Source organism: Crinia signifera, chromosome 8 (assembly GCF_055691185.1).
Source record: "Crinia signifera chromosome 8, ASM5569118v1, whole genome shotgun sequence".
In the NCBI taxonomy this organism is placed as follows: Eukaryota; Metazoa; Chordata; class Amphibia; order Anura; family Myobatrachidae; genus Crinia; species Crinia signifera.
In genome coordinates, this window is record NC_139224.1 from 127,596,469 (window position 1) to 127,609,624 (window position 13,156).

General features: G+C 40.7%; 1 protein-coding gene across 4 annotated transcripts in view; it reads right to left on the reverse strand.

Annotated features, from left to right (window-relative positions):
• The window catches only part of SH3GLB1 (SH3 domain containing GRB2 like, endophilin B1), a 60,475-nt gene that overhangs the window by 21,771 nt on the left and 25,548 nt on the right, over window positions 1–13,156 (reverse strand). The window contains exons 5-7 of one of the 4 annotated variants that reach the window (XM_083157151.1): window positions 10,948–11,040; window positions 9,190–9,279; window positions 4,803–4,826 (exon numbers count right to left, since the gene is read on the reverse strand). In XM_083157151.1, coding sequence (XP_083013277.1) covers window positions 4,803–4,826; window positions 9,190–9,279; window positions 10,948–11,040 — 207 coding nt within the window. The remainder of the gene's footprint in view (window positions 1–4,802; window positions 4,827–9,189; window positions 9,280–10,947; window positions 11,041–13,156) is intronic. The other 3 variants (XM_083157152.1, XM_083157154.1, XM_083157155.1) reach the window with 3 other exon arrangements.

The window sequence follows — 13,156 nt, forward strand, 5'->3', positions numbered from 1 at the left end:
TGCTTTTGAAATAGTAACAAATCAGTATTCATTAGATACATATTGTTTACAAACATGTTTTTAGATCTTAAATTGTTCTGAGGCCAATTGTTATTTTATGTATTTGATGCGCATATTCTAATCTGTGGTGGCCACCATAATAAAATATTACTGAATTAATAAAATATAAATACTATATGAACAGATTGGTCTTGCGAGTTTATACATGGTGTATTGTTTAAAATCAGCGCAAGGCTTCCATCTTTCTTTTTCAGTGTATTCAAAGCAGCAAAACTAATACGGACCTCATGGGTGACATTCTATGGGATGCGGGTTTTTTTTTTGCGATTTTTTCCGTAAAAACGGCCGAAATCGCATGTTTTTCCATTTTCGCATATTTAATGAGCTGCGCAAATGTGAAAAACAGTGCTATTTTGGCCAACAAATTTGACATCCGAGAAAGTCGGCTCCTGATTGGCCGCTAGCCGGCCAATAGAATCAGTCTGAGGTGGGGCGCGGAAGATGAACATCTCTGCGCCTCTCCAGTCCGTGAGCGGGTACCAGCCGGGAGCAGCGCGTCTGGAGCTGAAGAGGCCGGGGTCGTCGCCAGGGACCAGGTGAGTAGGATTTCCTTCCTCAGGTACCCCTTAGGATTACTACAGATCCAGGACCCCGGAATCTTCAGCCCAGGAGCCCCGGACCCCGGACCAGCCCCGGAACCAGGACCAAGGCCCCGGAACCGGACTCTTCAGCCTTGGAGCTCCGGACCCCAGATCCAGGGAACGACCCACGGGCTCAAGGTAGGTAAGTATCAGTATGTGTGGGCTGTGGATGTATTAAACGTTTATTTTTCTGGGTGTCAGTGTGTGTTTTATTTAACTATTTTTCTTGTACTGTGGAACTACAAGTGGTTCTCCAAGTCCCAGCATGCAGGGTAGGCTTGCTGGGACTCATAGTTCTACAGTATAAGACAATAGTTTTTATTCTTTTTTTACACTTCATCAGCCCGATGCCCACCGCCCAGGGGCATCGGGGACAGCCCCGGACTTTCAGCATGGGCTGGTAAGTCCTGGAGGGGGGGGGGACCCCTTCTTTGGGGGGTCCCCACTTCCCCTGCTGACCAGCCAGGGGGATAATGCTTTGGCCGCGGGACCTTATATAAGTGTCCCCCGGCTGTGGCATTACCCTGCTGGCTGGTTGGGTCTGGTGCTGGTTCTTGAAATGCAAGGGACCCCTAGTCATTTTGTCCCCCGTATTTTGGGAACCAGCGCCGGGACCTTGAGCCTGGTGCTGGTTTCATTAAATCAAGGGGACCCCTATTTGTCGGGGACCGTGATTTTATATCACTAGTTTTTTTTTAAATTTGAAATTGCGATTGTCTGCAAATGTGCGATTTTCAGGACTAAAGAAATCGCATCAAATCGCACCTATTCGCACTATTTGGCCCGTTTTTCGCATCTCATTAAATATGCGAAAAACTGCCCAATCTTGCGATTTTCAAAAGTGCGAATAGGAGCTGTAACTTACAGCTGTAAAAAGGTTCAGACAAAGATGGTAACTAAGAGGTAGTCATTCTTGATCGGATTAATCCAGATTTTTCGGAATACATTACTATATTTTTCTGGCTACCTTCTGTGACTTTCAATCAGGCAAGGAAACATTTTATATTGTCTGGGATACAGCACAAAGTTGCTCTCTGGATACAGCGAGATGAATGGTAGTGATGCACAGCAGAGATCTACAGCTCGCAGCTGCACACAGTGACCATACCCAGCTCTCTGCCAGATCTAAATGTATGGCTAGAGAACAGCAATAAAAAGAAATGTGTTCTAACAAATAGCCCGAACGCAAAACACTCCTCTTACACAGTGCCAGGGATTTTAACGGCAACATAAGTAAAACTTGAACCTTTGAATTGGGTTATTCGAACAAGTGTCATTGAAAAATAAAAAAGTGCCTCCAGTAAGTACGGTGAACATTACACATCTCAGCATGTTGCTACAGTAGATGACAAATTCATTGCACCATAGCTCACTAATAAAAATACTGCTGCTGGTATGGATTATTGGGTAAACACTAATTAGGTCTAAAGTCATTTGTTTGACCACATAAGGTCGACATTGAAAAGTTACAGGTGAAAAAAAATATATATATATATTTTTTTTTTTTGACAAGGTGCCACACTGCACTTGGTACATGTTACTATTCCCAATTGTCCACATTGGTAGTAAAAGCAACAAAACCCTTTAGTTGACCATTTGACCTGGTCTATCTTTAACATGTCACCCTAATGCATGTTTACCATATGGAGTCAGCCTATATACAGTCGACCTATCACTCAGATACCAGTACTGCTATATGGTTTTGTTCTCCAAACAGGAAATAAAAAAGAACCTAGCAGAACGAACAGAATATGCTAACCAACAATGTACAACCAATCACATCCAACAACCCAGATGGGACCTTCTAGTGCCACACAAGCTTTTAGGTACAAAGTTTCTACCAAACATGGCAGCCTATATATAAGAACAGTATGGGTGTTGATCCTTAGGTCAACCAAACTAAGGTCGACATGCATTAGGTCAACCACTGAAGGTCTACAGGCCTTAGGTCGACATGTGAAAAACGGTTGACACGGCTTAAGGTTGAAATGGTCATTCGATCTACATAAACATCAGGTGGACAGTCACAAAGTAGACATGGGGTTTTCACGTTTTTTTGTCTCGAATGTTGACATGGACACTGAACAAGTGCACCGCTGTACTCGCAACGCTTGGCACACTATTATATTCTCCCTCCACACCCTAGTGAAGGGTAGGGCATGAAATACCACCTGTCGGCATATGTCGACCCCCCCAAAAAAAACACCTTGAAAAACGCATGTCAACCTTTCCACTTTCGACCTCCCCAATGTCTATCGAATGCTTGTGTCGACCGAATGACTGTTGACCTTAGGACAGGTCAAGCTTTTTAACCTGTCGACCTTTTGACTATCGGACCTAGTGACCATATACCAAACAATATTGCCCCCCAATATTCTGAGCAGATTAAATGGACCGTGCAGCACAAACTTATTTCATGTTAATAAAGTGCTTTATAATAATGATGTAGTCCTATTGCTTAGCACAGTTACTGCAGAGGGACATTCTTAAACTCACCATCTTCAAACTAGGTAAATCAGCATTATTCCTATTTGAAGAAAACCACCAGAAAACATGATTCAATGCGGAAACAATTCCCACCACTGACTAAGTTATTTCCCCACTTGTGTGTACACCACAGAGCACGGACTGGTTTTCCTCTAATGCAGTCTAAAAAGTAAACACAAATATGCTGAATACTTGGATTTTTAAAGTTTACAATTAGAATCTATACACACACACACACACACACACACACACACACTAAAATGGGACCTCTAGGATATACACCATGGCTACTAACATATTAAATCACAAAGAAAGGTGTAACAGACACTCAGCTTTAAAATACTTCCAAAACCAGTTTATACTTACAGCAACAGGTCCACAGATTACCAGTTCAGTTATCTACAATATATGAATTATACAGTACATGGGGAAATACCATGCAAACTAGAATTAATACCAAACTCGTTCATTTATAATCTTGTTGAGCCACCGCTGGTGGTTACTTGATGTGACTATGGGTGATACTGCCTGATGAGAACAAGGGCATCACAAAGCCCCTCTGTTCACTACATACTATATATCAAGGGTAGCCAACTCCAGTCCTCGAGAGCTACCAACAGTTATACCCCGTTCTCACTGCAGCCAAATTCCCGGGTCTAGCATGTAGACCCGGGAATTTTCCTTTTAACACAGGATTTTTGGCAGTGTGAACGGGTCGCATACCTCGATCTCAGACATGGGTAAAACCCTTCTTTTTACCCGTGTCTAAAATCCGGGTATGCAGACACGGGTCAACCTGTTCACACTGCCGAAAAACCCGTGTTAAAAGGCAAATTCCCGGGTAGAACTTTTTCACCTGGGAATTTGCCTTGCAGTGAGAACGGGGGTCCAGCGCGACAGTCCCCGGCATTTCAATGCTGGGGAAAAGCCATGTATTTTTCACTCGCAGTGAGAAAACGGTATTAATGTTTTCCAGGTCTCCTCACAGAATCACAAGTGATGTATTTAGCTCCACCTGTGGATCTTTTAACATGTGTCATTCAGTAATGAGTGCACCTGTGTACCTGCGAGGTGAGCTGGAAAACGTGAACTGCTGGTAGCTCTCGAGGACTGGAGTTGGCTACCACTGCTGTATATTATCTGCCTGTGGTTGCCATGGTAACTGAATGCAAGTGACCATATTGTACATTTTTAACCTAAATGCCAAAGAAAAATAAATAAAATTAAAATGCATGTCTTGTTATAGGTAAAAAGTGTAATGCAATGGTTTTAATTTATTTTGTACAAAAACATCCAAAAGAGAAAGTCACCTCTTTCAAACGGGGACACACCATAGTTTGTTGAATCCAAATATGAGAGAGATCTTTTCACAATACTGCACTTCATTATATATTTCTGCTTTGTGGGGCTCTATTATCGGATAATACCACCTCTCACTAGACAATAAACCTATTCTAGTTTGAGTATAGTTTAAAAAGTTTCAGGTACAGTATTAGAAGTAGACAACATGAGTATTTTACAGAACCATAGTAAAGGTCAATAAAGTTTTCAGAATTAACAAATTGTCAAGACCAAAAGTTTGAAAAAACCCTTGTGTGTCCAATCACATTCAGCACAGTGGTCGCAGTGTAGACCAGCTGGACCTTACACATTATACCTATGAAATATACTCACCCTTGTTACTTCCTCAGTCCACATCTGATCAGCATTAATAAAGTACAAACATCACAATTTATTATGCAATAAACATGTACGCTACTTCTATAATTGGTTACTCAATGTCTCATATGAAAGCATAATGGAACCTAATAGGATTAAACACACTACGCTGAAATCAGAGTAAATCACAATTTATAATCCTGGAATCACAAAAACAAGGAGATATAGAGATGTACATTTTTATAATGGCATGGAAGGATCATGGTATAAAGAAATATGACCATAAAATGACTTTGGCAGCACTAGTAGATCAGAAAAAAAAATATTTTTAATAGAACGGAATTATAGATTATATTTCCTATTCTCAAAATAGAGAGACTGTTTGAAAGACAAAGGGGGGTATTCAATGTCTGTCGAGCTCGTTATTTTTGTCGAGCTTTGTTGTTTTCTCGACGAGAGGTTGGTTATTTATGAGGTCGCCTATTCATTGTCTAGTTTTCTCGACTTGTCGAGCAGAGCTCGCCTGATTTGGTTTTCGGTTTGCTCGACTGTCGAGTTGAACATAACTCGACTTGTCGAGTTATTTTGGGTAAAATCTGTCGAGATAATTCCTGCAGCCTATTCAATGTCAAAGAATTCACCTGACCTCGACTGTTTGAAATCACTCTTCCCTCAAATTTAACTCGACAATTATTTCTGTCGTGACAAAGGAGTTTCTCTTGTTGCATGTTCATAAATTGTGTTAAATGTATATGCAGGATTGTACTAATGTTTGTAGTGCTTATCTTGACTTCTGTCTTTGTGATATTTTGCTAAATATTCCTCTTTTGATTAACTTTAAATTTGCTGCATGTTTATATGGTATGCTTTAACCCATTATTCCATTGTCAGCATCAGTTTTCAGCTTGTATTATTACGCATTTGTTTAAATGATTCCATTTGGCATATAAGAAGTATTATCTTTTTTTCTGCTCACCTTTCATGTTCACTGTGCTGCATTTTGCCCATTGAAAGTCTTCTGTATACATGTCTATTTATGTCTACTTCTGGTTTGATCAAACACCTATGTTTAGGTCCTTTGTATCCATGCTGGGGCAGAATTACTCAGGATACAATGTTTGTTTGTTGCCATTCTTTTGTTTACTTCTACAATGCAATGCATTGCAATTTACCTCAGAGCTCTCATTCCTGTACTGAGACTTCAGGGAGATACCAGCATTGTGCAGTCTGCTGATTTGGAAATGGTTTTTATAGGAGAATTTTCATTTTTAACAAGATATCTACTTTTATATAATGGACTATAAAAATGAAGCCTATCTCTGACAATTGCCACTTTCCTCTCTAGGGGAGAACTCGACTTGTCGAGCAGGGGAGAACTCGACTTGTCGAGCAGGGGAGAACTCGACTTGTCGAGCAGATGAGAACTCGACTTGTCAAGCTAAATTTTCAATTAGCAAAATGAGAAAAACAAATGCTCGACAATTCGGACTGTTACTGGTGGGATTGAAATTACAGTTTGAATAGGCGAGAACTCGACTTGTCGAGCTAAATATTCATGTCGAGCAAAACGAGAAAAACAAATGCTCGACAATTCGGACTGTCACTGGTGGGATTGAATACCCCTCAAACACTTCTTCATAAAACGGAAAGTTGATTTAGGTTATATAGATTTAAATCAAATAAAAAATAGCCCGAAGGTAACAGTACAGTATGCATTAAATAAAGTTTGTGTACATTGAACCATCAGAAATCATAGTTTTGAGTCACAGTCAACAAAATTCTGAATTTCAGAATTGTGGATAAGGGAGACAACTTGTACTATACATTTCAGAAGGTAACTTTGCTATGGATTAAATGATCACTGGCATGTTTTTTTGCAGGAATTACGAATTCCAAAGAAATATAAAAAAATATTTATCGTATGTTAGATTCCGATTCTCTGTCTACCAAACACTGCGGTTAGATACATTAAAGCCTTTGTACCGGTCAATGCTGGAAAGCAGTTTGATCACATCTGCTGGGATTACTTGATTGAGCCCTTACAGGCATCTTACTCTGTGTGGGGAATTGTGCAATTGATTTCGCCATTACACAGCTTCCCCAAAAGCGTAATGGCTGCAAATACGAGGATATGCTCATTATAAGTGTACACTGGGTGGCAATAGCACTATCCTAGGCTCAATTGTTAATCGCATGAAAGCCTTGGCATTACCACATTGACAACTGATGGAATATCACGGAGTAATGGGGTGTCCTACATGCGTCAGCATTCATGAAAATGTTCCTAATATCTTGTGGTTAGATTGTAATAATTTACTGTTTATTATTCGCTTGCACAAACTGTGTTAAATTGTTTTAAGACATGGGATATTGCCAAAGTGAATAAATATCGTCTATGTATTTTAAACCAAGTGTTTAGCACTTCTTCTGCCGATGTCAATTAAATTAGTGAAATACGTTCCTAGAGCAACCATTGGTGCAAATTCAAGTGCATAGCTAAAAAAGCTTCAGGATTCAATTGTACCATCAAGTATAACTGTTATGTTTGCTAGTTGCTAAAGAGGGTTTGCTTATTTACCTTATTTATCTCCATGTACATCATGTGTTTATGAGAGAAGAAACAGATTTGGAATGCAGTCTAGTAGTGTAACTCAAACATGGGTTCTAGTATCGTAGCATTTTGGGAAAGAAGGAAATAAAAAAAATGAATGAGATGAAGTATGGGGGAGCATGGACCGTGTAATGGTTAGCATTGCCACCTCACAGCAATGAGGTCAGGGGTTTGATTCACACAGTGGCCCTAACTGTGCTGAGTTTGTATATTCTCCCCCCCCCCCCCCCCCCCCTGTGCGTACGTGGGTTTCCTCTGGGTACTACGGTTTCCTCCCACAATGCAAAAATATACTGGTAAGTTAAATAATGTCTGTTAGTGCATGAGCATGTCTGAGTGTGTGTAAATGCAGTCTAGTACTGTAAATGCGGTCTAGTATAGATTGTAAGCTCCACTGGGGAAGGGACTGATGGGAATGTTTAAATATTCTCTGTAAAGCGCTGTGGAATATATATGCGCTATATAAAATTACTGTTCATAAATAAAATGTACCCATCTTGCTTTAAACAATGAAAAATAGACAACTGCATGGTATTCATAAAACAAGTTTTTCGTGGTCATGATGATGAATGTTTAAAAGGTAAGCCAAAAAAGAACATACAACATACTTGTACAAGTCCCCGGGTTCAGTCTATATCAAAACATGAAGATCTTATTAGTGTGGTGGGAGATGCAGTATAGTGCAGACACCGTGGGCCAAATGTAATAGGGTTTGAGATTCAAGTGAAAGTGAGACTTTGGGCCAGTTGTCCCATTTTTTCAAAGCGGTAATCAATTACTTGGCAAAATCAACCGTTTTTTTTTTTTTTTTTTCCCATTATAAATTATTGCCGTTTAAAAAAAAAAAAAAAAATTGGGAAATTTGCCCAAAATCTCTCACTTTTTGATTCTTAATGTCCATACACACCAGGCGATTATGCCCAGCATGTATGGACAGCGATAACCGCTTTTATCGCTGAGGGTAGGGGGGGGGAGCATACACACTAAGCGGCTTTCCCCCTGCCCGACGCCATCAGTGGGGTGAGGAGGGCTTTGCATAGAGCAGTGCTATGCAAAGCCGTCCATCTACCGGTAATACCAGCAGATGAGCAGCTTTCCCAGCGATGATGCAGGAGCGCGCAGCAGCGCTCTATGCCGGGGCATACACACTGGGAGGCTTTGAGCTGAAAGCCGCTCAAACTTGCTGTTGTGAGCGGCTTACAGCTCAAAGTCACGCAGTGTGTATGGGCCTTTACACTCTATCACATTTGGCCCTATATTACGCAGGTGTCTGCAGTACAGTCACAGTGTTGAGTGGTGAGATAGGAGAAAGATACACAGGTGATATCCATTTAGTATTGTGGGGAATAATGTAGGTAGGATGGTCTGGTGACATCACAGGGCACAGATGGAATGGATGGTCAGCTCGCATACTATGGGAAAACATTCCAAAATGCAGGAAACCTACAAACTAGTGCATGGCAGCTCATCTACAGGTATGGTATAAGAATGTGGGTTCTCTTGCAGTGCAGGAAGTAGAATTTTCTTATATATGATTAAAAGGCTGGTGAGCAGGTACCATAATTATCAGAATGGATACAAAAGTGCAAAACTAACAAAAATAGCTTATTTCTATTACCAAGTGAATACTAAAAGGCTAATCTAATATTTAGATGGGATATTAAAATGATCTAAAAACTCAGAATGAATGGTCTCACAAAAGGCGCAGTATGTAAACGAGGTCTCATACATATATGCAATGCAAGAGAAAGCACGACAGATATAATGATGTAGAGATGGAGGCCAACAAACCTTTAGCCACTTTACATGCAACACGCTGAGCATGTAAGACACATTTACCATAAAGCTGGCATCCCGTTCAGGCTCAGGCCCATTTAATTGCTTAAGTGGATACATACAAAGACAAAAATAAACTGTCAACATGGCAGAGTAATGATCTGTCCAAATCAAAAGAAGCTAAGGCGGCATTAGAATGGAAGGAACTAACCATGATCTCCGGCAATGCATTTCATCGTTCTGCAATAACTCTGGTTCCAATACAGAAATCAGGCACTTCCTTTCATCTACAAAGGAAATTCTCCTGCGTGGTTCACTTCAAGCAACATAACTTGCTTTTGCACATTTTATACACACATATATTCATATAGAATATATATATGTCTAGTGTCTGTGTCCCTGAAACACAGGACACACGGAAGGCAATTACCTAACAAGCGCATATTTGGTCTTGTTGCCTGAATGAGAAGCAATTGCTTATCACCTCTTACTGTACTTTGTCAATGCTTACAGGTAGCCTTCATACTCTGTTCTGCCTCTTGCAGAGAAAGAAGTCTCAACTGCCACAGGGACAAATGTGTATAAGAATCCAGTATTGAAAGATTGGTACTTGTGTAGTTTCACGGCGCCCGATATATCGGATGTGTTCCTATGTGATTTCTTACCTGTTCATAACCCCACTATCCACTACGCATGGAGTGGATTTTATATAGTGTGGCGAGCGCGGTAATCAGCATCCGCTCACCACGCAACTCCGTGCGTAAAAAATCGCATCGATATATCGGGCGCCGTGAAACTACACAAGTATCGAAAGATTAAATAATAAGAGTCACACAAGCCTGCATGTGGCTTATCTTGTCATAAGCAAATATGGTGGCTTAAGGATTCAAAATTATTTGTGGCCACTGTCTATGTATTTTTCTGAGAGACACACAAAATAATGTAAAATAAAACAGCAACAAGTGAAGCACAAAATAATGGCCATAAGCAACTTGTTTTGAAGAATCAAATTTTACTTACATTTCTGAAGTGTTTGTTTAATACTTAGGACTTCATTAATCAAGTATGCACTACAAGCCAAATCAATGAGACTTCATTAGCATCACCACCCTTGCAATTACTGTAGCCACACAACAGCAGCTAACAGACTACTAGAACTTAAGGCCTCAAGGGAGATCACCTACGATCTCCCTTGAGCTTCTGCATTCCCAGCGCAGGCTGCTAGATTTGACAAATCTTGATGGCAGCCCTAGCAATCTGTCTCCGATCCACATCGGACCATGCATCGATCAGAATCTGAAGTAAAACACATGCGATTTGCCACTTTTCACCCGATTTCTTGGTCCGATCCGTAAAAATAGGTTAAGAAGGGATCAAAATCGCCCTAGTGTATGGGCACCTTTAGATTTTTCAATGAGCAAACAGGAATCTCTTCTGCTAAGATTATTTACTTGATAATCAAGAGTAAACAAAAAAAACACACATTATGTGGGTCTATCTAATAAACAAGAGGGGGAAACGGAGGTGTATATACTACATAGTGTTTCTGTATACAGGAGACTGCATGCATTACAGTCTATGCTATACGTTGTGAGTCAGTCACAATAGACCTTTTCGCAAATTAGAGCTCAGTGAGAACATGTAACTGGAACCTGGGACATTCCAATTGTTTATTACAAAGAGCACAAGTTGTCAGGTCAGCTGTTTAGTCCAACTACCACAGGCAAATGTGAGTGATGTTTTTTCCAGTCATTTATCAAACCATCTACCTACCGAAGCTCTGGCTTCTGCAACTCTGGCTTTTTTCAGTCGGGTCTTTGCAGCATCCAAATCCAGCCTTTTATTTTGCAACAGTTTCCGTTCTTTCTGAGGAAAGTGAAAAGAAGAAAGGGAAAAAAAAAGAAAATAAAAAAAATTCCCCACATTATTACCTCAGATGCAGCACAACATTGTGTAATATATTTTCATGTAACTTTGTGAATAGTCTAAAAAAAGGCGCACCATACTTGTTTCCTAGCACGGTGCCCACGATATTACATTGTATGCCATTTCATCGCATCGCATGCAGGTATATGGCATGCGATGCGAAGCGATTAAAAATTGTATAAGCACCCTAATGAGTGATTATAATGTGAAATACACCCCCAAGCCACCCCCCAATATCAACGCCAACCCGAAGTGTGGCGAGCGCAGCGAGCCCGCGAGGGGCGGTGGTACGCGTCCTCCGACCTTTTCATACCCCCACTATCCACGTCGGCGGGGAGTTGATTTTATATAGTGTGGCGAGCGCAGCGAGCCAGAAGCGTGGCGAGCGCAGCGAGGGGACGCGTATTACTTCACATGTATTCCACGTCCGCTCGCCACACTATATAAAATCAACTCCACACCGATGTGGATAGTGGGGGGTATGAAAAGGTCGGAGGACGCGTACCGCTGCGCTCGCCACGCTTCGGGTTGGCGCTGATAGTGGGGGTGCTTTTAACATTGTAAGCAACCATTATGGTGCTTATACAATTATTAATCTAATAGTGGGGCCATTTAACATTGAAAGCAATTGAAATTGAAATACAATTTAAAATCGTATACCATCGCATTGTATGCCATATACAATGGTATACAATTTTAACATCGTATGACATTGCATACCATTGTATGCCTTATGGTATGCGATGGGAGCCGTGCTAGGAAACAAGTACCAGGCATACACTATCAGCATCACAGAATCTGAGGTTTTGCATATGCCAAACATCCCCCCAGGGGTGGCAAGCTGAAATGCACAAAAGTCAACCGTTTCAGCTCGCAAACGGGACTTTTCCGCATTGCGCCAATTAGTTTGGTTGGGTATAGCTGCTAAGGGCCCCTAAACCGAACCTTAATGAGCTTGATATGTGCAATAAAAGTCTTTTCAGTATCTTCCCATGATCTGTTCTTACTTTAGATGGGAGATCAGCCGTGATTAAACACTTAACCCGACCTACTATAAGGAAGAAGTGTCACCAGGAAATGTGCAGGTACTTCTGTTAAAATAAATTCAGTGAAAAAGTCATCACAATATTATAGAACTCGTAAATGCACAGTAGTATAAATAAAAGATCATTACACAATGTCTGTAACGTCTGGTAGTTTCAGTTCTAGTAAATACCAATCTGTTGCCTGTTTAGAGCAAGCATATTTTTGCTCATACAATTTTATAGTCCAGTGTGAAGCTTTGCCAAGAGATAGCTTGTCAATACATCATTGGTGTACACTGGATCTGACTTGTGTCCTAATTCCAGAGTGCTGGGAATATAATGTACGATAAAGGTGACAACGACATGACCCAGCATGCTTAGAAGGGAAGTTTTGCCTTCTACAAAAACACTCATTGCCTGAAATGACATTCTGACGACATGAGCAGCTGTAGGTTCTTCTATTTCAAACAACTTCAAAATGGAGCACACATGCATGAGCATGAAATGGCATGCAATTACAAAATGATGCAGGTGGCCTTGAAAGCAGATAAGGCATTTCACGTCAACATGTGAAATAACAGGCAATAGAGCCATCCCAGTGAATTAGGCACACATGTAAGTGTTATGAGCATGGGGATGGATGTAAGAAGCTTTGCACTGGAACTTTTTTACAAATCGGGGGAAGAGATGCTACAGTGAAATACAGCATAAGGCTGAGCCAGAGGAGGCAAATCTTCACCCTTCACTAGCTCTCACTCTAGATGTAAACCTATAGTTTTTGCATTGACAATACGTCTTCCTTTCAGAATGCTGCAATTAATCGTTAAAAAAAAAGGCACTTGAGCACTGGGATGAAAACACTCGGCATAGTTATACACTGAGCAAAGAACACTGCAAGTTCTTTGCTGTATTTCTAGCAGTGAAAGGCACTTACAAGTGTTATCCTACAAAATCAGAAGAGTTGATACCATCCATATATTTACATCTGTATTTCCATATGTTTCCAATGGCTATTTAATATGAAACCAATT